This window comes from Jaculus jaculus, chromosome X (assembly GCF_020740685.1).
Source record: "Jaculus jaculus isolate mJacJac1 chromosome X, mJacJac1.mat.Y.cur, whole genome shotgun sequence".
Taxonomy (NCBI): Eukaryota; Metazoa; Chordata; class Mammalia; order Rodentia; family Dipodidae; genus Jaculus; species Jaculus jaculus.
Window position 1 is genome coordinate 34,720,728 of NC_059125.1, and position 26,172 is coordinate 34,746,899.

The 26,172-nt window shown below is 39.9% G+C and overlaps 1 protein-coding gene and 2 pseudogenes across 3 annotated transcripts in view; 2 read left to right on the forward strand and 1 right to left on the reverse strand.

The window, feature by feature from the left end:
* The window catches only part of Map7d2 (MAP7 domain containing 2), a 171,844-nt gene extending 155,338 nt beyond the window's left edge, over positions 1-16,506 (forward strand). For all 3 annotated transcript variants that reach the window (XM_045140357.1, XM_045140355.1, XM_045140356.1), the window contains 5 exons: positions 4,568-4,624; positions 4,972-5,050; positions 5,518-5,704; positions 12,507-12,782; positions 14,951-16,506. In XM_045140357.1, coding sequence (XP_044996292.1) covers positions 4,568-4,624; positions 4,972-5,050; positions 5,518-5,704; positions 12,507-12,756 — 573 coding nt within the window. In that variant the 3' untranslated portion in view covers positions 12,757-12,782; positions 14,951-16,506. The remainder of the gene's footprint in view (positions 1-4,567; positions 4,625-4,971; positions 5,051-5,517; positions 5,705-12,506; positions 12,783-14,950) is intronic.
* Positions 8,519-10,170, reverse strand: LOC123456630 (annotated as a pseudogene).
* A 7,264-nt stretch (positions 16,507-23,770) lies between the features above and the next one.
* On the forward strand, positions 23,771-25,154 carry LOC101608663 (annotated as a pseudogene).
* The last annotated feature ends 1,018 nt before the right edge of the window (positions 25,155-26,172 follow it).

A 26,172-nucleotide genomic window follows, 5' to 3' on the forward strand; every position in this document is an offset into this window, starting at 1 on the left:
TATATGTTCATCAGAGAAATTGGTCTGTAGTTTTCTTTTTGATTGTATCTTTATCCCGTTTAGGAATCAGGGTAATTCTGGCTTCCTAGAATGAATTTGGAAGTATTTCTTCCCTTCCTACATTTTGGAACACCTTGAGAAGAGTTTATATTAGATCTTCTTAAAGTTTTATAGAATTCAGCAATCTATTTTTTGATCCAAGGGCTATTGTTTGTGGGGGGGGGACTTTTTACAGCTTCAACTTTAGTGCTTATAATGGGATTAAGTTATTGATGTTTCTACTTTTAACTGGATGATTATATGTGCTTAAAAATTTGCCCAATAAACTGGGCATGGTGGCGCACGCCTTTAATCCCAGCACTTGGGAGGCAGAGGTAGGAGGATCACTGAGTTCAAGGCTACCCTGAGACTACATAGTGACTTCCAGGAGAGCCTGAGCTAGAGTAAAACCCTACCTCAAAAAAAAAAAAAAAACCCAAAAAATTGCTCATTTTTTTCTAGGTTTTCTAGCTTTTTGGAATATAAATTTTCAAAGTAATGATGTTTTGGATTCCACTGGGTTCTGTTCTAACAACTTCTGTTTTGTCTCTGATTTTGTTGATTTGGGTCTCTCTCCCTTTTTAAAAAATATTTATTTGACAGAGAGAATGGGTGTGTCAGGACCTCTAGCCACTGCAAATGAACTCCAGACATATACACCATCTTGTGCATCTGGCTTTATGTGGGTAATGTGGAATCAAATCCAGGTCCTTAGGCCTTGCAGGCAGGCTCCACTGAACAATCTCTCCAGCCCCATCTCTCCTTTTTATTAGTTTGGATAAGGATTTATCAATCTTGCTTTCTTTTTTGTTGAGGTAGGGGTTCACTCTAGCCCAAGCTGACATGAAATTCATAGTTTCAAGTCTAGCCTCAAACTCACAGTGATTCCCCTACCTCTACTTCCCAGGTGCTAGGATTAAAGGCATGTGCTACCATACCCAGCCAATCTTACTTTATCAAAGAACCAACTCTTTGATTAATTCTGTATATTGTTCTTTTACTGTTTATTTCATTAATTCCAGCCCTATTTTTATTATTTCTTGCTGTTTACTGGATTTGTTGTTTTTCTTAAAGTATTGAGGTGGATCATCAGGTTGTTTATTTAAGATCTCTATGGTTTCTTCTTTTAAATAATAATTTTATTTATTTACTTATAAGCAGAGAGGGAGACACAGAGAGATAGAGAGAAAGAATATGAGCATGCCAAGGCTTCTAGCTGTAGCAAATGAGTATATGTCACCTTGTGTATCAGGCTTTGTGTGGGTATTGGGGAATTGAACTAAGGTTGTTAGGATTTTCAGGCAAGTACCTTAACCACTGAGCCATCTCTCCAGACCTTATTTTTTTTAATTTATATTATTTACTTCTTTCCAGGTTGAGAGTGAGTGAGAGAGAATAGATATGCCATGGTTTTCCTTCTTAAAAATATTTTTGTTTTTTGTTTGCAAGAAGAGAGATTGATTGATTGATTGAGAATGGGTGCCCTAAGACCTCCTGCTGCTGTAAACAACTTCCAGATGCATGAACCTCTTTGTGCCTCTGGCTTTACATGGGTTTTGGGAAATGGAATGCATGACACCAGGCTTTGCAAGCCAGTGCTTCACCCCAGCCCCAATATAGAAATTTCTTTTAAAAAATCCTTTAAAAGGAAATGAAATGAGTCTATCCAAGGGGAAAACCCCAAACTGCAGAAAAAAATCTTATATAAGAATATTCATTCTGCGTGGGAATGAAAATACTTAGTAGCAGAGGCCAGTAAGTTAAAAAGGAGACATAAAGGGAAGAGAAAGGGAGAAAGGAGGGTACTTAATAGGTTGATATTGTATATATGTAAGTACAATGATTGAGATGAGGAGGTAATATGATGGAGAATGGAATTTCAAAGGGGAAAGTGTGGGGGGTGGGGAGGGAGGGAATTTCCATGGGATTTTTTTAATGGAAAATGCTAATAAAAATTTTAAAAAAAGAATATTCACATTTTTGTCTGGGGAGATGGCTTAGTTGCCAAATTGTCTGCTGCTTATTAAGCAAGAAGGCCTGGGAGTTCCAAAAATCATGGTTTGATTCCTCAGAATCAAAAAAAAACACACGAAAAAAGCTGGATGTGTCCAGATATATCTGTAACCTCATTCCAAGTGTGGAGATGTGGTTGCAGGAGAGACCAGAGAATTGCTACTATCACTGACCCAAAACAGCAACACTAACTTGAGGGAGACAGCCTGTCTCACATAAGTACACAGATGGGTAATAGAGAAGGACACTTGATGATCTGTGGCCTTAGTGTGCATGCACAAACACATTCATATAACACACTACACATAGAATATTCACATCTTTTGGTAAACCCTATTGCTGAAGACACCACATGCTTGGGCTACAGGACACTGAGAAATCAAGCTAAAGGTGAGCTGTAAGCCTCCTCTCTGTTGACTAGCTGTCAGGATGCTGGAAAGAGGTATGCAACCAAAGTGCTGAGAAGTGAAAGTGACACCACTCGGTTCAGCACTGAGTGAGACATCTCTGTCACACCCTCCAAGGCTCAAGGAGTGTTGTGAACGAGGTGGAGGAAACAGTGTAAGAGCCAAGGGGATGAGAAAAGTGCTTTGGAATGCTGTCTTCAAGACACAAAGTGGCCATGGTATTCATGACCTCACAGTGACTGATGCTACTTACATAAGACCTTGCTCTTAGAATGATTTCCTCCTACCAAAAATTTATACAGTACCTCATTGTGTTGTGTACATGAATTTAGTCCTTCTGCTTCAGCCTCTGAAGTCACTGGGGTTAAAGTATCATCATTTTCATTTTTTATAAGAGCTTTTAAATTTATTCCTTGATTTTTTTTTCAATAACCAATATTGTTCACTAAAAAGTTCAGCCAGGTGTGGTGGTGCATGCCTTTAATCCCAGCACTCAGGAGATAGAAGTAGGAAGATTACTGTGAGTTTGAGGACATGTGAATTCAAGATCATCTTGGGCTAGAGTGAGATGCTACCTGGAAAAATAAATAGCTGGGTGTGGTGGTGCATGCCTTTAATCCCAGCACTCAAGAGGCAGAGGTAAGAAGATTGCCATGAGTTTAAGGCTGTCCTGAAACTATATACTGAATTCCATGTTAGCCTGGGCTAGAACAAGATCCTACCTCAAAAAAGCAAAAAAAGAAGAAGAAGAAGAAAAGGATGAGGAAGAGGAAGAAGAAGAAAAAGAAGAAGAAAGAAAACTAGATATGGTTCAGTCTCAAAGTATTTGTATATTCTCTGTATTCTCTCTTTCTCTCTTAAATATTTTTTTTATTTTAGAGAGAGCAAGAGAGAGAATTGGTACACTAGGGCCTCAGCCACTGCAATTGAATTCCAGATGATTGCACCACCTAGCGAGCATATGCAACCTGGCACTTTCCTCACCTTTGTACGTCTGGCTTACATGGGATCTGGAGAGTTGAACATGGGTCCTTAGAATTCAAAGGCAAACGCCTTAACCGCTAAGCCATTCCTCCAGCCCTTCCTTCTCTCGTTTTGTTAATTTCTACTTTTATTCTACTACTCTATTCTGTTAGAATACACAGGGGAATTGCTTTAATATTTTGTATTTGCAGAAGTTTGTTTTGTGGCCAATTCTGTGGTCAGTTTTGAATAAGGTTATATGAACTGCTAAGAAGAATTTGTATTCCCTCTCTTGGGTGGATTGCTTTTTACATAGTGGTGTGCTTTAGCTCTGAAGTTTCTTTGCTGAGGTTTAGTCTAGACTGCTTATCTAAGTGTGAGAGTGTAGTATTGAAATCATCCACTATTCTGTGTCTGGACGTGTGTGTTCTTTTATGTCCTTCAGTGTTTGCCTTATGAGGCTAGGTGCCCTGATATTTGGTGCACAAATGTTTATAACTAAAATATCTTATTGGTGAACTATTCTTTATTAAATTCATATGTTCCTTTTTGTCTATTTTGATTAGTTTTGGTTTGAAGTGTACTTTGTCTGATACAAGGATGGCAACTCCTGCTTGTTTACAGTTTCCATTTGATTGGTAGTTTGATTTCCAGCTTTTTATATTCAAGTTATTAACATCTTTGCTAGGTAGATGATTTCTTGGAGTCAACAAATAATTGGATCTTGTTTTTTCTTTAATCCAGGCATTTTGTCTGCGTCTTTTTACTCGTGAGTTGAGACCATGTACATTTAAGGTTAATTATAGAAAGAGGCTTGCCATTTCCTAATATTTTATTTGGTGATGTTTTGGCTGGCTAGATTGTTGACATTTCTTTTCCTTTTCCACTGAGAGTGCTGATTTGTTGTGTTAGGCATAGTTCTTTTCCATTTTTCTTTGTTCATTTGTTTCTTTCATAATGTATATCTTTCCTGGTGATTTTTATCTTTTATAAGTTTTATGAGAGTGTGAAATTATATTGTAGAGCCATGTATGTGCGTACATGTGCATGCATGTGTATGTGTATACACACGCACATGCTTGTGTGTATGTATGCATATGATTATGGTTTTGGTCTTACAGTCTCTAACTTTCCCCCCCTCCCAGAGAATAGATGAAATCATGAAGAGAACAAGGAAGAGTGATGTGTCTCCAGAAGTGAAGGTAGGAATTCAGATGATGACGGTTATGTCTGAGTAGTAAGGAACAGAATATGTTAGTGAAGTTGTATGTCACCTCTTCCTGTTCTGATCATGACTGGGTTCAGGAAGGAATTGGGATCTTAAAGGAAACAGAAGTTCCAGAGATGAGCATGTAAAAGATCTTCCAAGCAATGCAGAAAAGGGTACAGGCTACAATTGTCGACTGAGAGAATGGTAACATAATAATAGAAACAATGCTGAAGATTCAAAACACTACCATGGAATAGGAAGATGACTCAGGAGGGCTCTTAAAACCACTTGTTTTTCTATTTTAATTCTTTTATCTTTTCATCTACCTTCTGTTTCTAGAAAGAAGAACCCAAAGTGGAGACTCAGCCTGCTGGCTGTGTAGAAAATAAGACAAAATCAGTTATCTCCAACAAAATAGGTGAGTGTAAGGTCTGATATTTGGGTCTTTCCTTTCAGCAATGAAAACGAGTAAATCTTTCAGCAGGGACAAAGCACACCTGGCTCCCAAGATTGTAGCTTCTCAGAGTTTTACTTCCTGGGTCATCGTCCCAGAACAGGGATTGTCAGCTCTATTTGGAAAACCTTTGGCTTTCTTGTTTGCTCTAATAATCCATGGTGGACCCAAGATGCTTTCCAAGGAGGATGGCTGCATGTCAGGTGTTAGTAAGACCTGAGTCTGTTCCACTGAGGCCACACAGACACTGGTGATGAGATTTATCCCTCTTACAGTGTGTAGAGGTAATTAATATTGGTTGTTCTTTCCACAAAAGACATATGGCTAGTATAATGGAGGATCAAATTAATTGCCCTGTTATGCATTTTGTTACTTCATTATTTGAGGGTTTTTTTTTTTTATTCATCTGAGGATTTTGTGTTCTTGAACAGAAATCAATGGATTGAATACCTGCCAGGAAGCAAATGGTGTGGGGCATGGTATTCCAGAAACCTTTCCCCCAGACATTTTCTCTAATGGGCTTAAACCAGTTGCGGGACTTGTTCATCTGGATGTTCTTGATGGTAAATCAAATAGTCTGGATGATTCAACTGAAGAAGTTCAGTCTATGGATGTGAGGTACGTTATTATTATTACTATTATTATTTTGCATTTAAACTTCATCGCTTCTCTAATCACTGGCAGTGACTTCACCTTTTCTTCTTTTTCTTTTTTTTAATTAATTAGTTTTGTACTTAGCGAATACAGTCAATTTGGTGCCATTATTAGGCTCATCCATTGGCCCCTCCTTGTTGAGGTACTTCATCTTTTATACAACAAAAGCACCTAAAGCAGGTTTGGCTGACACAGGAAAGTTGTCAGTGGTGTAATGCTAGTGTCTTGGGTTGGATGACTTAGAATTAGAACTTGAGACAGGATTTCTTTTTTATTGTTGTTTGATGGTTTTAATTTTATTTATTTATTTATTTTGGTTTTGCAAAGTAGTGTCTCGCTCTAGCCAAGGATGACCTGGAATTCACTATGTAGTTTCAGGGTGGCCTTTAACTCAGGGCAATCCTCCTACCTCTGCCTCCCAAGTGCTGGAATTGAAGGCATGTACTACCATGCCTGGCCACAGTAAAAATATTTAGTGAAATAATGGAAAGTCCCCTAAGGAAGGAGAGGGCTATCCACATACATCCACATTTAAGTTGCCAAACAGAAATGAACAGAAAAACACCTCCCCACATTTATCATAATTAAAACACTAAGTATACAGAGCAAAGAAAGAATTTTGAAAGCTGCAAGAGAGATGCACCAAGTCACATAAAAAGACAACCCCATCAGAATTACATGTTTCTTTTTTATGTTTATCATTATTATTGTTATTATTACTATTATCAATGTATTTCATATGTATACACCATGTGTTGGTACCCCCTTTCCCCTCGTCCCTGTCCCCATTCCATTAGGGATACTCCTCAGTGGTGTTGCAGGTATTTCCTGTGGGTTGTGGTTTATGCATTGTGGGAGCAGCAGTCAGTTATTTTGAGTTTAAAGCAATGCCTCTAGGCATGGTGTCTCAACTTGTGGCTCTTACAATCTTTCCAGTCCTCTTCCACAGAATTCCCTGAGCCATGGTGGGTGATTTTTAGGTCTATTTTAGTGATGAGCTCTTAGGAGCCTCTGGATCTCTGCTTTGGTAGGTGTTGAGTATCCTCAAGGTCTGCTGAGACAGGATTTCTTGTTTGTTTGTTTTTAATTTATTTTTATTAGTTATGGACATACTTAGTATATAAATACCACATGTTGGTATCATCCTTTTCCTCCTCTCTGCCCCTTTTCTGAAGAGGCCCTCCTCATTGGGGATGCAAGTCATCCCCATTGTGGATGGGATTGTGAGTCATGCATTGTGGGGGCAGCATTGTGGGGGAGAGGCAATATGAGACAGGATTTCTTGACATGTTACTTACTTGGGAAGAACTCTAAAGTTTCTTGGGAGGAATACGAGGGACAGAGAGAAGGCATTAATCAAGGATGTGTTCAAAGACAATCTCACAGGAACTCAGGAGGGGGAATTTTCTTCTAAGAATTCATCCAATTGAGACAAGGAGAGTGGCTTTTGTCTACTATATTCAACAGGTATTGACTCTAGGTATTCCAGGATGGGAGATGCAAGACTAACTGTGGCCATAGGGGTTCTGTCGTTTTAAAGGAGTTCTTAAGAGAAAGGGTAGCAAAACTTTGCATCTTTGGAATCCAGCTCTCTGAATCTGAGGGATGAGTACACCTTCAAGTAAAAGGATCTGCTGAACCACCAATAGGAAATGCTACATGTAGTCTCATATGTAAGTAAACATTACTCAGTGCTGGAAATGGTGGCTCATGCTTTTCATTCCAGCCTTCAGGAGGCTCAGGCAGGAGGATTACAAGTTCATGGCCAACATGGACTACATAGCAAGATCCTACCACAAACCAACAATGACAAAGATCCTTATTATTAGAGACTTGACAAAAGAACTAATTTGGGGCTGGAGAGATGGCTTAGCGATTAAGCACTTGCCTGTGAAGCCTAAGGACCCCGGTTCGAGGCTGGGTTCCCCAGGCCCCACGTTAGCCAGATGCACAAGGGGGCACACATGTCTGGAGTTCGTTTGCAGAGGCTAGAAGCTCTGGAGCGCCCATTCTCTCTCTCTCCCACTATCTGTCTTTCTCTCTGTGTCTGTCGCTCTCAAATAAATAAATAAATAATTTTTAAAAAATTGTTTAAAAAAAAAATTTAAAAAAGAGCTAATTTGCTCTTAAACACTGAAACCCTAAGGAATTCTTAAAATGGTATGTTTGCAGATAGATCATGTGAAAAATCTCAGACAAAAGGACTAATTTGTATGGGAATAAAGCAATGATCTTTTTATTGAGAACTTTAATATATGAACATATTGCAATTTTGTCATACTCCCATGGAGCTACACTCTTATGTTCCTGTTACCCACCCACATTCCACTGAGGTCTTCCTTAGTGGAGTTATCAGTAATCACTGTGGTGTCATGAATGCACCAATCTGTGGGGATGGTCCTCAGAGAGTAAACCTTCCCACTCCATGGCTCTTAGATTCTTTCATTCCTTCTTCTACAATGTTCTCTGAGTCTTGGAGGACATGTTATGTGACCTTTAGTATTTATCGCTTAGAAGTCTCTAATTTTCTGTTTTGGTGAATTTTGAACCTCCTCAGTGTCTACCTCCATCTTCTTGCAAAAATTAAAACTTGAAATATTTTTATGCAATCGCCAGCAGGCGGGAATGTATCTATACAGTTAGATCTGCTGTTATTTCTTTGGCTGTCTTCCAGTTAGATCTAGGAACTGTTCTGACACCCACAAGCCTATTTTCAAACTTTTTCCTGAAATACTTGAGTTGGCTAGTTCTTCCTCAAAAAAACAAAACAAACAAGAAGTCCCCAACCTTCCCTAATAATCAGGGTGCACTTCTGAATAGAAGAGTCTTTCTGCTGAAATGGCATTGCCAAGGCCCACAGTTCAAACTGGGTCTTTGCACGCCAACACTGGCGTGAAGTGGAAGGATATCATCCCCTCCCTGTGCCATTCCACCACTGGCTTGTTTGGGTTGAATACAATCCTGGAGCCTGCCTCTGAATGAGAAGTCATGAACTCTTGGGGTGCCCACAAGGACACCCGCCTGGCATCTATAGTTTTGGTGGCACAGGCTTGTGTCCTGGCCACTCGAGCTCCTGCAGCTACCGCTGCAAGCTGGTTGGCCCAGTGCCCATCCACAGTTGTCAGGATGTGGTAGACCAGTGTGTGGAAGTGGATCCTGGTGAGGTCCGAGGCTCTGCTTTTACTCCTCCCATGTTCTTTCAAGATCCAGAAGAGAATGTCCCTGACCATGCCCATGTCAGGAACGCCATTCCAGGAGGAGAGAGAACCATGAGGTCCCCATGCTGACTAGCTGAGAAATAGCAGCTCCTGCTCATTCAGCCCAACAGAAGTCACTGCAGGAAAGACCTGCTGATGCACAATGCTGCTCATGAGCTCCCTGTTGGTCATACTGGCCAGCTCTAGGTGAACTGGAATACCAGTGGTGATGTCAGAAATGGAGGTCACAACCTGCTTGGTACTCCAGCATGAGGTGGAACTCATCGGCTTCCTGCAGTGACTCTGGTGGAACAAATACATTGTCATCCAGAAGTTCATGTAGCTTTGGACCAATTGGACCACAGAGAAGAACCTTTAAATCTGAGTTGGCTGCAAATTTTTGCCCAATTAAAGCTGCATTTCCTCCTACATAGTGCTGGGCTCCTGGGAACTCTGAGCCACCTGGGCAATGTCATGAAAGGCTTCCTTGTGGCTGAAGAAGTGCTCAGCAGCTGCTCCCTTCCCCGTGAAGTGAATGAAGGTTTCCTCCAGGTCACTTCTTTTTTTTTTAATTAAATCTTTTTTGTTTATCTTATTTTAATTTATTTGTTTATTTATTTATTTGAGAGCGACAGAGAAAGAGGCAGAGAGAGGGCGCGCCAGGGCCTCCAGCCCCTGCAAATGAACTCCAGACACGTGCGCCCCCTTGTGCATCTGGCTTTAAGTGGGTCCTGGGGAATCGAGCCTTGGACCAGGGGCCTTAGGCTTCACAGGCAAGCGCTTAACTGCTAAGCCATCTCTCCAGCCCCTCCAGGTCACTTCTTGAATGCAGAATGGCATGATCTCTTCCACTCCCAGGACTCAGGCCAAGAGCCTGCAAGAGCTTCACGCCTGACAGCACCACATCGACACACACGTTCACTCCCACAGTCATGCAGCACCAGCGCCGGGCGGGCTGCACAATCAGCGCATCCCAGAAGGCCGCCAACCGGCCCTAGGGGGAGAGAGATCCCAGCGGTATGGGCGCGGGCCCCAGCCGCAGCGAGCTCCAGAGCGAGCGCAGCGCCGAGCCAGGGAGCTCCGGCTCCAGCAGGAACACGCTGCCAGCGCCAGCAAGCCGGCCCACGTGGAGCCACTCCACAGCGCCAGAAGACTTTTTGATAGGCATACCCTCTCTTGTTGGCCAAAGAAGAATGAAATCTTCCCTCTAGGGTCTATGACTTTCCAATCCATAGGCATCTGACTTGGTTTTCAGTACTGGGTATGAACTACAGAACAGATCTCATATCCAGGCATAGAGCAGTTGATTACCCCCATATCCGATGTTCCACTATTGTGCCAGTGGGTACATCTTCCCTAACTGGTTGATTTGGTAGCTTGCAGGATCTACTGCTTATTCACACTATTGGTGATGTTTATCTCCCAGAAGCTTGCATAGTGGCTGGCAGGGAGTTTGTTTCCATTTCAGGGCCATCATGATCTCTCAATGTCCTGTGACCACGGTCCATGTATCTTCAGCAGTAGGATCTCACCATTTAGTTCTGATGGGTAACCAAGTGTTTTGGCAATGGCCTGAATTGGGGGGGGGACTCATGGGCTTCCCTGACCCCAATACACTGGGGGGGGGGGTATCCCAATTCTGGCATTGGGATTTACCAATGGATTTAGGGTAAATATTTCTCCATCCACGCAGGGTACTTCTGGTCTGTCTATTTATCTATCCATCTAACCATATATACATACATATGTACACATGGCTTGAGCCTGATATATAAAAATTTAAAGCCCAATAGCCTTATCACCAGCAGAGCATATACTGTGTATACTGATAGAAAAGCCCCCCAATCCCTTTTTTGGGCTCTCCTTGTACCTCAGTACCACCATCATGGTAGCTTTTCTCTGACTTCTGCCATTCTGCCCTCAGCAGAGAACAACTTAGGCAGTTTTAAGGTTTAACACAATGTATGCCCACCCCCTATATTGAGACAAGTGTAGTTATTCTTTTGTGTATTTGGGTTGGTAGAGAGGAGGGCAAGACAAGGAACCACTGGTCAGGCTTCAAAAAACTGAATGGATTTTGTACACTGAGTTCTCCCTTATAGAGATATGATTCCCTGAGTCATTATGATTGCATTCTTTTCCCTATGCTATTTGTTTCTCTGTTTGTTGTTTTGATACAGGGTCTCTTTGTGGCCCAGGCTGGGGTGGAACTTGCTATGTAGTTGAGACTGACCTAGAACTCTTGATTCCTCAGTATTGGAAGCAGGCATGTACCACCATGTCTGGCTTTCCCCTGTGCTCTTGAGGAATCTAATTTAGGGAAATGAAATGGAGAAAGGTGAGATGGGCCAGATGTTTCTACTTAATTAGACAGTTTTCCCAGGCTTCATATACCAGAAGAGGTGTTAGGTCAGCTGCTGTGCCCTATCTGAGCTTAGATGAGAGGAAGGTAAATCATTTGAACTACACTTTAGCTGATTCTTCTAGATTTTTCTCCAAGATGTCATTACAGAAGAAGTGTCTTTCAGCCTGGAAGCAGCCTTACTGTGGCCATTTAGAAACTCCTGGTGATAACAGGCTCTTAATTCCCAATCCACTCACTACTCTTCTGGGTCTGGATTTTGTTTGCTAGGTCTATGGTAGGCAGCATCAGTAAAAGTCCTTCCATTTCTAGAGAGAAGAAAGATAAAGAACAAGGTGGATAAGTTAGCATGAATCAAAAGCCTGACTGAACCTGTGCATATGGCTTACGTGAGTCCTGGGGAATTGAACCTGGGTCCCTTGACTTTGCAGTCAAGTGTCTTAACTGCTCCAGACCAACAGAACTTATTTTATAGTAGGTTTTCTTTTCTGAACTTGCAGTTCACCTGTGTACTTGAAAAATAAAATAAAATTGCTCTCTTCAACTGTTTCCAAAAAAAGCCTGACTTTAGAAAGGAGATAGTGGATAAGATTGTCTCTGTAGGTGCCTAGGGTGACAGTTGGTGTCCCTGTTAGTGATTTTCTCAAACTCTAGCCTTAACATGTGGCTCTCTATGACCTTTTCACAGCATGGTGGCCCTTAAAATTCACAGGAGCCATTGGAGTGATAAGTGAATCGTATTCCCATTCTATAAGAAAGGAAACTGAGGCCAGGGGGCAGGAAAAGCAGCTCACCTAGCACAACACTGCTGGAAAGGCAACAGCAGGAGCCCCAGTGTCAGTTAACTCACTGCAATTTTTTAGTACTTGCTTGTTATTTGAATGTACCATCATAAAAGCTTTGGGTGGACCTGTTTCTCTATAGGAAGGGGTAGTGGGTGTGTGCAGATGTTTTCCTTTCATCTCTTGGGTAGTGTGATATTGCCTTCATGTCCCTGACTACTTCCCTTTATATCATCCACAGGGCCCTGTGTCCATCAGCTCCCCAGATTTAAACTCACACATAGGTTTTGTAAAGCCACCTTCTCCCAGAAAAGTAGCATATCAAAACCTTACGAATCGAATGAAACATATTAACAGATCATGTTTAGTTCTCATGTTCTTTCTCCTCTCTGTCTCTCATTCTCTGTTTCTCTCATTTCTTCTAGTCCTGTTTCCAAAGAAGAGCTCATCTCCATCCCAGAATTTTCACCCGTGAGTGAAATGATCCCTGGGCTATCTCTAGACCAAAATGGAACTGGTAATGCCCGAGCGCTTCAAGATATCTTAGATTTCACTGGTCCTCCTATGTTTCCCAAGAAATCCAGTGAAAACCTCAGCCTGGATGATTGTAACAAAAACCTCATCGAAGGATTTAACAGTCCTGGACAAGAAACCACTTTGAACACTTTCTGTTGACAGAGACAACATCCCTTTAATGAAAGGTATGGTGTGGTTATTTTTGTTTTTGTTTTTGCTTTGAGAAGGGGGTCCCACTTTTTGTCACAAGCTGGCATGATATTTCCTATGTAGCTCAGGTTAGCCTCAAACTCACAGAAATCCTTCCAGCCTAAACCTGCCAAGGTGTGAGGGTTGTAAGCCACCACAACAGGTTAAGGTCTGTAGTCTTTTAATGATGCTCTAAATCCATTACTTCCCCACTGGGTGTGAGATGACAGGATAAATACCATCCAGTCTCCTGGATGGCCAATTTTACTTGAAAATATAAGCACAATTATATGATGGAATGTGCTGTACTACATAGGAATTTAGGTGGATTAGCACATACTAAGCTCATGTTCTCCCACTGAACTCTTCCGCCAGCCCCTCTCATTTGAAAATATCTACCAGTTGTATGAACTCTGCAGTTATGTGCACTTATATGTACACATTTCACATTTGATTTTCTTCAATTTGAGGCTTTTTGTGTGTGAGAGAGAAGCAGATAGATAATGGGTGTACCAGGGCCTCCAGCTACTGCGGACAAACTACAGACACATGTACCACTTTGTGCAGCTAGTTTGTATGGGTTCTGGGAAATCAAACCTGGGTCCTTTGGCTTTGTAGACAAGTGCCTTAACTGCTAATTCATTTCTCCAGCCCAGGACTTGTTTTTGAATGATGAAAACATAATTAGTGATGCAAACCAAATCCTTTGATAAGTTAAAAGTTCCTTTTGCTCCTGCCATCTTAAAAGTATTTCTACACTCTCAGTATTCCATCACTCTATTTTTTAAGATACTGTACTTCTCTAACAAATTTAATGCCTAAACTGATTTAGTCCAATCTTTTTTATTTCTCAAGGTTAACAGGATTAAGAGGTCACATACGTTTTTTGGTGAGCTATAGAGCCCTACATATTCAGTTCTCTGAATGGTACCTGGAGACCACTTTTATTTTCTTTTTTTTTTTTTAACAGTCTTATGTATCAAATGCTAGCATCAAACATACTGTATAGCCACTGATGACCTTGGCCTTCTGATCTTACTGCCTCCAACTACTGCATGTTGTAATTACAGGCGTGAACTGCTTATCACACCTAGTTTCATTAGGTGCTAGGGATGGAACCCAGGGCAGCTTGCATGCTAGGCAATCAGTCTACCAACTGAGCTACATCCCTAGCTCATATCCCCAGCAACTTTGAAAGTGAGCTATACCCTTGGCATGGAATAGCAGCTGTTTCTTTGAATACATGAAACACTAGTGGCTGGAAGCCCTGACATGTCCATTCTCATTTTCCCTCTCTCTCTCTCTCTCTCCCCCTCCCTCCCTCCCTCTTTCTCTATGTGTCTGTCGCTGTCAAATAAATAAACAAAAATAAACAAAAAAATCCATTCATTAAGTTACAAAAAATTCTTGATCACTTTATTCACACTGCTAATATATTTTCATATATGATATAGACAAGCTTTTCAAATCCTTCTCACCCAAAGGTGGCAACGTCCCCTTTATTGTCACAATGACTGGGAACATTCAAAAGGCTTGAGACATTTAGCCCCACCTGCATGCTTGGATGCAAAGACAGAAAATCTGGCTATCTACATAGGTGTCCCTACCTTTCCTTCTGGCATCATATAAGTCCTTCTTAAAGCTATGCACTCCTTTCCCATGGAGAACTGTTCTTCACAGTTCTAAAATCTTCAGGTTTGAGACAAGTTTCATATGAGAAAAAGTTGAATTCCCAAAAGAATGATCCTACTCAAAGTGTTACAGTACCTCTGTTGAGAAATGCCTTGTAAGCCAGGAAAATACAATTACTAACTACAAAATACAAAGAACCAAGCAAGGTATGTCTCATCGGTTTCTGGGGAAAAAGAGTGTGTCTGGACATACACTATATGACAGAACTGTCAGAGGATGAGAGAGTGGGAAATATATCAGGCCTCTGAGGGTTCTTCAAAGTATCTAAGGGAGGTGGGCTATTTTCCTGTCCTGCTGCCCTGCTTGTAGCAGGGTTGATGGTTGGGAGGAGTCAAGAAGACACCTAGATAAGAGAGTAAAGTTAAAATTCAAGGTTGCCTCAACACAGGCAGTATCTGGCCTCTTAAGCCAACCATCTGTTCTGATAGTTTCTGCATTGATTTCACCTGGTTTTGTTTTTGATTTGACATAGGTGGTGTTTGGAGCACCTTTGAACCTGCCAGTATTCAAATCTGAGCTACTAGCCACCTGAAGAAGCTTCTGTTGCCCTTAACTACTGGATTCCAAATTATTATATCTGAGTGTAACTGTCTTCCTATGTAGTTTGCCAAACACTGGCCTCTCTTGGTAGAAACCTTGAGACTTTTGCATTGTTGGGCTTTAGCAAAGTTTCATTTTATGGTTCTATTTCTGAGCTTCACCTGCTGCTTAAAGGGCTTCCTGTTCTTCTCCATTATCTTAGTGATCCTATAAATAACCTGAGTGATGCTGGCCGGGAATTTCCCTGTAGGACCATTCTCATTTCCAAAGTTGGAGCACATAGACATTTAGATGTCTCTTCCTATAAAATCTATTTACCCAAACTCTACTTGAACATGTACTTGTATCTTTCTGACTCTTTTTGGAGAAGATATGTATCTTTTTTCTCTCTCACTGGGGTTTCTCTGTTGGAAAATACTATCAAACCGTCTTATTGTTATTGAGCTTTGCCACCTGCAAATGCTTTGGTCATCTTGACCCTTTTGGAATTAAAGAAATTTTGTTGAATGGGGAAGAATTAAAAAATAGTAATGACTTTTTTCCTCATACATATTCTTGTGTATATGGACAACTTTTCATGAGTCTAGCAAAGAACCTTTCATGTCACATCTTCATATCTCCAAACTGTAGTCACTCCAAACCATTGAGTGGCTTTTCCAACTGAGTGAATTGAGAGCTTCATGCAAGTGGTTGGTTTTAATGTTGTTACTATTGGTTTTCTGATGGATCTTGGGACTTCCTGTCTCTCTGTTCCTATGTTTACCCAACTATAATAAAAACAGATAGAAAATGTCACAGTAATTTGAACAAAGGGGACCCCAAATTGGTCCCAGTATGTCACTTTAATAGACTTTAACACTAAAAACTCTGAATGAGGAAAAATGACACTAGAATACATACATACATACATACATACATACATACATACATACATATATATATATATATATCTCCATACATTTTATGCCACATAATGAATGCTATATTTTTAAAATTTCATTTTTTGTGGTGAAATATGTCTTTCAAAATATAATTGGCTTGTTTTGAAACTTTTTTGTTTTGAGTTGTACTTTAAAGGGTTTGGAAAGATACATAATTCTGAGAGAAGTTTGCAACCAGGATTTATAAAGAAGTCTCAATCATAATCGTATTCCTGTGCTTTTAAAGTCAGCTAAAGTTTAAAAATTTATTAATCTTGGAAAATGTATGTTTTGTGTATATATTAAATAAATATCTCTAAGAATGCTATGCTATTTATCTTGGTGAATCTCAAAGGGTATATCTCTTCTATGGCAAGCACACAGAAAATGATAGCATGATCTGACTTCCAAAAATGCCTGGCCATCTTTCTTATAGCTTTATTTTGCTAGGTATATCTGTTTTGTTATGATCCATTGTACCTCACAGCACCATTTTGACCATGGTGATGCCTCGCCTGCATGATGTGTACATTCTGTTTAATGTGAAATACATTTTTGTTGAAGAGTCTGATTGCTTGCTGGTGTTTTGTTCAGTTCTATAAGCTCAGTAAATAAATGTACTAAAACCAACCAGTTTTTTTAAACCTGTGGAACCAGGTGAAAATAGCAAACAAACAGTTCCCACATGGATGTCCTTTATCTTTAAGATGTCCTTTATCTTTAAGAAATCCCTCTCTTGTCAGTGCCAAGTGGAACTAACCATGGAAAGAAGCTTAAATGGTTACTAGCCATTAGAACATTATGAGCTTCAGAATACAGTTAAGCTATTGTACTTTAAATAAACACTGATGCAAGTTATTTCTAGCTAAGCTAAAAATTTATTTTCCTTGATATAAGCAAGACTCACATAGAAAATTGACATTAAAACAGTTCTAATGAGAGTGTTATCCCAGATAGCTTTTTGGTGGTTAGGGGTGTTGTGTGTATATATGTATGTGTGCATGGGAACACATGTCATAATACACATGTGGAAGTCAGAGGACAACCTTGGGCATCATCTCTCTCTCTCTATCTCTCTCTCTCTCCCCCCTCCTTTCTTACCTCTCATTCTGTCTTAAATGAGAGCTCTCATTGTCTCTCAAATACATTTTTATTTTATGTTATTTAAATAAGTGAGCATGACAACGCCCCTTACAATTTTATTTACAAAACAAGGGATTGGCCCACCCTTCTTCCAGCAGAGGCTCAGAAAGGGAATTAGTGTAGTGCTATGTAAGAGTATCTAGTATCTAGTAATGGAGATGGGCTTCAGGATAGTGATTCCTTCTCATCTCCTCTACTTGTTCAAGGCTTTGCTAGAGGGACCCAAAAACTTCCTTTAAAGGCTCTGTTGTCCTCAGGCTTGCAGATAGTGTGTGTTAGTGGTAGGACCTTATAGTACATAATTTTGGAATCCCAGCTGTGGGGACAGGCAGAAGCAGGAGGATGGAAAGTTTTGAGGTAAGGCTGGGATATATAGTGAGGTCCTGTCTCCAGAAACAAAATAAAACCAATATGCCAGTGGAAGGCCCATGCTGAGATCAGGAAGCCTGTAGAGCCCTGGAAGGAAGGTTTCATTGCACATTTCTCTTCCCAGGATTGGGAACTGCTTCTGCCCTTTCCCTTTAGGTCTAGGAGAAGTAATTACGGCTTTTAACTCACTCCTACTAGCCAAGGGCATAGTGCTCTTTCATTAAAGGTTATTCATACTCATTAACTAGTTTGAACATGCCTGCCAGTCACGTCAGCTTGAGTCCTTTCTAAAGTCTTCCTTCTTCCATGGCTCTGCCAGCAGAAACATGCTGTAACTGCTTGAAATCTCAACTAGGGTTCAATCCTCAGCTTGTCTGCAACTTCTTTCAATTCTCATCCAGGAATCATCTGTCCCAGCTCGCCTGCACTTTATAGGTCACATAGTGACATTTTTCCATCACTGTTTTGCAATGAACGTGGGTATCTAACAGGATTCTGGTATGTAAAACAGCACTAGGAAATTGGCGCTAATCCCACCTTGTGTTTGCAGAGCAAGGTTGCACACACACTGTCCTCTCATATTCTGACAAAAAAAAAAATTGTTAGAATCATGTGACCATCCTCTCATCACATGGCCATATTGGCCACTCTGGCCCAATACCATGTAACCCTAGGGGGTGGGACAATTCAAGAGCAGTCCAGACCCCTAGGGTCCTTCAGACTATGGCTGGGATAGTGGGCACCCTGGGAGGAACTTCTGGCGCTGTGCTCCTTCCCACACATGCCCATTTATTTACTTATGAGAGAGAGAGAGGCCTCTAGCCACTGAACATGAACTCCAGATGCATATGCCACCATCAAATACATGTTTTTAAAGTAGATCCCCGCAAAACCATTAAAATTCCTGGAGATAACCCTATCAGAACCTTGACCAAGTGATAATAGAATTGATGGAAATGCAATGATGATTAGTGGTAGGCACGCCCACTTGTCCTGGCCAGCAGGATTTCTTCTTGGCACAAAAAAATAGAATCAAGCTGGGTATGGTGGTACATACGTTTAATCCTAGTGCTTGGTTAGGCTGAGGTAAGAGAATAACTGAGTTCAAGGCCAGCAGGATCTTTAAACAGAGTGAGTTCCTGGTCAGCGTTGGCTAGAGTGAGACACTACCTCAAAAATAGAATTAATATAGTTTCAGAAAACACAAAGCTAAGAAACAGGAGTTTTTACAGGGAAGAATTTCCCCCCAAATTTGTAAAATATAGAAAACTTCTATAACTTGAATAATGTAGTCTGACAAAGAAATAGAATGTACACTAACAGTGGAGATCAGGAAGACCCAAGTTATATTAAAGTTTAATACCTGATAAGCCTAACAGTTGGCCATTTATACCTGTAGAATGATAGCAGGTAGTGTCTCCTGAGCATCAGCTCAATTTAAAAATCTATGCTGGGTTAGGGAGAAGAGCCTAGAAATTATAATGAAGAAATGAGAAAGAGCAAAATCCGAGGTGTGAGTACTAATTGTCCTTCAGTGTTTAAAGTGGACAAAATTTAGGTGCAAAGGCTTGGGGGCAGCCTCTAAGGATCCTAAAGTGTCTAGTGTTCAGCATGTAGTGAGCATGTAAGGAGATGGGGCATGCTGGGGACCAAGAGACCTCTGTTCACTGAGATCCCCACTTCTGTTGGACTGCACCCTAATAACAGGCATCATGGTCTGGTTCTTGTTGTTTATGAAATAGTCTGAAGACTTGCATGCCATGAGGTAGGTGCCAAGAAATCTCCAAAGATACATAGTTAGGATTAGGCAAAACTGACTTTTGAGTTCAGGGCTCAGACTTTGGTGCCCCCAGGAGAGGTTGTCAGGCTGTTCAGCCACTGAAACAGCAAAAGTATTTTGCTACTGCCTATAGCAGTGAAGAGCCAAAATCCTTAGGGACTCTTAGTTATGAGTATTCTTTTTTATTTAAAATGTTTTATTTATTCATTTAAGAGAGGGGTGCAGATAAAAAAAATAACTGGGCACACTAGGACCTCTAGCTAATGCAAATGAATTCCAGATGCACATGTGCATCTGGCTTACGTGGATACTGGGGAATTGGACCTGGGTCCTTAACTGCTTTAATGCCTTAACTGCTAATCCATCTCTCCAGCCTTTTTTTTTAATATAAAAAATTTCACTTTAAAACAGCTTTTTCACAGGGCATGGTGGCTCAAGCCTTTAATCCCAGCACTTGGGAGGCAGAGGTAGGAGGATTGAACTTGAGGCCACCCTGAGACTCCATAGTGAATTCCAGGTCACCCTGGGCTAGAATGAGAAACTACCTCGAAAAACCAAAAAAAAAAAAAAAAAAAAAAACTGCTTTCTCTCTCTGTCTTTTTCTTTTGGTTTTCAAAGTAGGGTCTCTCTCTCTCTCTAGTTCAAGCTGAACTGGAATTTACTATGTAGGCTCAGGCTGGCCTCGAACTCACAGCAGTCCTCCTTGCTCAGCCTCCCAAAGGTGTGTACCACCACACTCAGCTAAGAGTGTTCTTAATAAAAATAAATAAATTCTGCCTTCTCCAAAAAGCCTTCCTAAAATAGAATTCACAGACCACAAAATTCTCCCCTTTTTAGTATATAATTCACTGTTTGGAATATAACTTGGTGGTAGAACACTTGGCTAGTGTGCGTGAGCCAGCAGCCCCTTATTTCATTTCCCAGAACCACAAAAATAAGTATAAAATCCAATGGTCTTTATTTAAAAAATTTTGCAACTATTTCTAAAAATTGTAGAACATTTCCACTTGAGTGCGCTTTCTTTTGGTTTGATTTTTTTTTTTTTAAACAGGATCTTCTGGAACCCAAGTGTTCTCAAACTTTCTATATAGCAAAGGATCCTGATCCTTCTGTCTCAACATCTCATGCTGAGATTATAGATAAGCACTACCACATCTGGCTTTGAATGTGCTTTTTCAGGGGTTTGTTAGCCTTACAGCACAATCTGGCTTTATCAACCATTAGGCACACAGGACTTGAAAATAATGCTCTTTGAAGCAGTAACTTCTCATCCCAACATGAAAATTAAGGTTGGTAGTTATGTGACTAAAGGTGGAATATTTTCTGTTATTCCACATTTACTGTATAAAATGATCAGTCACCAAGTACTCGGAATGGATGGGCTTCTTGTGTTAATGAGAGAGATTATCTGGGTAAAACTGATTTCAAGTACTTTGTAATAATGAGCCCTTGTAGACATGTCTTTTTTTTTTTTTTTTTTGCGAAAGGGTCTAACTCTACTCCCAGACTGACCTGGAATTGACTCTGTAAAGTAGCTATCCTCAAACTCATGGTGATCCTCCTACATCAGCCTCCTGAGTACTGGAATTAAAAGTGTACACCACCATACTCAGCAGAGACATGTCTTTAATAGTGACCATGAAATCAGGTGTCTGAGGTAACCTACATTGTGACAGATTGCTTGTGTTATCTACCAGAGAGAGAATACCTTAGCCCTTCTGTCTCTTGCCAAATTCCAGATCAATTTGCAAGGCAATTGGCACTCAGGGACCCATGTTAAGAGATCACCTTCTGGGCTAGGGAGATGACTCAACAGTTAAAGGTGCTTGCTTGCAAAGACTGCTGGCCTAGGTTCAATTCACCAGTACATACTTAAAGCCAGATGCACAAACTGACACAAGCATTTGGGGTTTGTTTACAGCAGTAAGAGGCCTATGGTCCCTCTTATCACAAATAATTTAAAAATTCCCATAGTCCCTCTTATCACAAATAACTGACATTATTAAAATATTTTTATTTATTTGAGAGATGGAGGAAAAGGCAAATAGAGAGTGTATGGGTGCACCAGGGCCTCCTGCCACAGCCAACCAAGTCCAGATGCATATGTTACTCTGTGCATCTGGCATTATATGGGTACTGGGGAAATCGAACTCGTGCCATCAGGCTTTATAAGCAAGCACCTTTAACCACTGAGCAATCTCTCCAGCTCCAAATAAAAATATTTTTAAAAAGAAATCACCTTCTCAGAGCCTGAATGCTACCTTTCTAAAAATAGAGGGGGCAGAAAGCCCTCAGGCATTTTTCGTGCAGAATTCACTCCCCTTTCCTTCATGCACTGCAATAAATTAATAAGCTTCTCCTTCCATGATATAATTAGAAAATGTCAGTAATTGAGCAGGGGGTGATACTTCAGTGGGTAAGAGGACCTGAGTTTAATTACCAGTACCCACTTAAACAACCAGCTGTGAGTTCACTTGTCTGTAATTCCAGCACAGAGAAAGGCAGAGATAGGAGGATCACTGGGGTTCCATAGTCGATCTTACTGAAATTCTGTGTGAGCTTAAGGTTCACTTAGAAACCCTGTCTCAAGGAAATAAGGTGGAAGAGTGATAGAAGAGGACACCTGATGTCCTCCTCTAGCCTCTATGTGTATGGAAAGAGTGTGTGTGCATGTGAACACGTGCATACACCACATGCACACACAGCACATACACTACATACATGTAGACAACACATATGATACATACACCAAAAATGTCAATGTTTGATACTAGCACTATTGATGCTAGGAGAAATAGCAAAACTTCCAGCCTTCTGGATTTCCAAGAAATTATGAAGATAGGCTTTCTCCATCACTTTATCTCAGAAAATGCAAAATGCAAGAAACAGAGTCCCAGGTACTTGTCTTTAATCACATTTTTCCAATACAAGCTCAAGTCCCTATTCTAAAAATCCAAAAATTTTAAAATTGTTGAGGTGTGATATGACAACACAAGTAGAGGATGTCACAGCTAACCTTGTAACAAGTGGTAGTGATAAAGTTGTCTTGGGCAACCAATATTCTGGCATACTATTGTTCTTCTTACTCAGATACATTTTAGCAAATTACTTTTTCACTATATCAATACTTCAGCTTATTTCTGACTAGTAAGTATGTATGAGTAGCCATAAGAAAATTGCTGGGCTGAGGGAGTATCTTAGTGGCAGAGTGATTACCCTAGCATGCAAAAGGTCCTGGGTTTTATCCTCCAACACAGAGAAAAAAGGAGGGGGGGGGCGGAAAAAGTGGTGAGAGAGCAGTTTGCTCATCATTAGCATATAAATTCAGAGTCAGGAATAAATTCTGTGGTTAACCATAGATTGTCCAAATGAGTGGTTAAGGTAGTGGTACCTTTACTTTCTGGTGGTTCATTGTACTCAATCCTTGTTTTCTATACAAAATTATTATATACTGTATAAAATTATCTGTAGGCTATGTGATATATATATATATACATATATATATATATATATATATATATATACATATATACATACACACACACACACACACACACACACACACACACATATATATATATATATATATATATATATGAAACAAATGGATTCCATGTCTAAACTTGGTTTCCATACTTAACATTCATCATGTAAATGCAAAATATCATTGCATGTTGAAAAATCTGAAATCCAAGCCATTTATAATCCCAAGCATATTCTCATACTACATACTCATACTACTCTCATACTACAGAGCAATAGTAATAAAAATAGCATATTATTGACACAAAATCAGACATGTAGATCAATGGAACAGAATAGAAGACCCAGATGTAAATTTGGGTATCTATAGCCACCTGATATTCGACAAACATGCCAAAAACACTCATTGGAGAAAAGACAGCCTCTTCAGCAAATGGTGCTGGTAAGACTGGATATGTATCTGTAGAAGGATAATAGATCTTTTTCTCTCTCCATGTACAAGAATTAAGTCCAAATGGAATAAAGACCTTAATATCATACCTGAAGCTCTGAAACTGCTAGAAGAAAAAGTAGGGGAAACCCTCCAACATATTGGTCTTGGAAAAGACTTTCTGAATATAACCCCAATTGCTCAGGCAATAAAACCACAGGTTAACCACTGGGACCTCATGAAATTACAAAGATTTTGTATGGCAAAGGACACTGTGAATAAAGCAAAGAGGCAACCTACAGAATGGGAAAAAATTTTTTGCCAGCTATACATTTGATAGAGGATTAATATCTAGGCTATACACATAACTCAAAAAGTTAAATAATAAGAAATCAAACAAGCCAATTAAAAACGGGCTATGAAATTAAATAGAGTTCTCAGAAGAAATACAGATGGCATATCTAAAAAAAAAATGTTCAACATCCCTAGTCATCAGGGAAGTGCAGATTAAAACTATCGAAATTCCATCTCCTGTCAGATTGGCTACCTTCATGACAACAAATGACCATAAATGCTGGTGAGGATACAGAAAAAAAAGAACTCTTCTACACTTGTTGCACAAGAATTATGTCCAAATGGATCAGAGACTTTAACATCATACCTAAAACTCTGAAACTGTTAGAGGGAAAAACCCTTGAATATACTGGCTTAGGCAATGACTTTCTGAATAAAACCCCAATTTGCTCAGCATATAAAATTATTAATCAGGGTTGCCAGCAAGACCAGGCTCCTATAATAGGGGACCCCAAGTGTCATCGTCCTCCCCCAACACGATGCCCCCGAGAAAAGGGTGGTGATGGAATTAACCCACCCCCAATCATTGGAAGATTTGGAACATCATTGAAAATTGGTATCGTGGGATTACCAAATATTGGGAAGTCTACCTTCTATAATGTATTGACCAATCATCAGGCTTCAGCAGAAAGCTTCCCATTCTGCACTATAGATCCTAATGAGAGCACAGTACCTGTGCTAGACGAAAGGTTTGACTTTCTCTGCCAGTATCACAACCAGAAAGCAAAATTCCTGCTTTTCTAAATGTAGTGGCTATTACTGACCTTGTGAAAGGAGCTCACAATGGGCAGGGCTTGGGCATTTTTATCTCATATTAATGCTTGTGATGGGGTTTTTCATCTAACACATGCTTTTGAAGATGATGCTATCACACATGTTGAAGGAAACGTAGATCCCATCCTAGATATAGAAATAATACATGAACAGCTTCAGCTTAAAGATGAAGCAACGATTGTGTCATTTTATAGATAAGCTAGAAGAGGTGGCTGTGAGGGGAGGGGAATTAAAAAAAACTAAAACCTGAATATGATATAATGTGCAAAGTTAAATCCTGGGTGCTAGACCAAAAGAAACCTGTTCGCTTCTGTCATGATTGGGATGACATAGAAATTGAAGTGTTGAATAAACACTTATTTGTTAATTCAAAACCAATGGTCTATTTGGTTAATCTCTCTGAAAAAGACTATATTAGAAATAAAAACAAATGGTTGATAAAAATTAAAAAGTGAGTGGACCCAGGTGCCTTGGTTATTCCTTTTAGTGGGGACTTGGAAACCATGAGTGCTGAGGAGAGATGAAGTATCTGGAAGTGAACATGACACAAAGTGCTTTACCAAAGATCATTAAGGCTGGGTTTGCAACACTCCAACTAGAATACTTTTTCTCTGCAGGCCCAGATGAAGTGTTTGCATGGACCATCAGGAAAGGGTCTAAGGCTCCTCAGACTGCAGGAAAGATTCACACAGATTTTGAAAAGGGATTCATTATGCCTGAAATAATAAAATATAAAGATTTTAAAAAGGAAAGTTCTGAAAATGCAGTCAAGGCTGCTGGAAAATACAGAGAACAAGGCAGAAACTACATTGTTGAAAATGGAGATGTTATCTTCTTCAAATTTAATACACCCCCAGCAATCAAAAAAGAAATACATTTTTAATTATTACTCAGATAAATATACAACTTCCAAAATGCATATGTGTTTTTTTTTAATTAAAATTTCTTAAAACTGAAGGAACAAATAAAGTTGGGGAAATGGGAATCTTCTACAAACAAATTATTATTTATTTGGTTTAAAATTACTATGTATCTTCAATGAAATTCAAATTACCCAACGTGAACAGCTTTGCTTTTAATGTGATTTAGACCCTACTCCAAATTGTAGAACACTTTCAGGAACTATATTACTCTCATGATACTTCATTAATCTCCATCATGTATGCCAAGCCTGACACATTTGACAGTGTGGACTATGTGGCTTGATCCTTTTTGAATCTGTAGATAATGCATGTTTTACAGTACTCCTACACTCAATAAAACATTCAACAAAACAGAAAATAGTAATCAACCCACTGGCATCCCATGAAATCACAAAGCTTTTGTACAGCAAAGGACATTGTGAATAGAGCAAAGAGACAACATACAGAGTGGGAGAAAATCTTTGTCTGCTAACAGAGGATTACTATCCAGAATATGCCAAGAACCCAAAAATCAAAGCAATAATTAAATAATAATTAATAAATAATTAAATAGAAAGTTCTGAAAAGAAGAAAGACAAATGGCATATAAACATCTAAAAGAGTGTTCTACACTCTTTAGCCATAAGGGAAATACAAATTAAAACTATTTTCAGCTTCCATCTTGTTTCTGTCAGAATGGCTACAAATGTGGAAACTTGTGTGTGAGCTGGAACCAAAAATTTGTAGAAGAGTCCAGTAAGCTAGAAACAGGCTATAAGGGAAGGACTTAAGGGTATGGTATTGCAGATATGTAAGCAGAAGAACATATTCCAGAGAGGCCTGGGAGAGAAACAGAGTAAAAGAAGGGTGGGGAAGGTAAATCAAAATTCATGATACTCAAGATATTAAACCCTACTTATTTGGATATTGGCACTATGGAACCCAAGCATTGTTACTAGAAAATTTTCAGTGCCTGGGATGGGTTACCTTCTAGTGAGT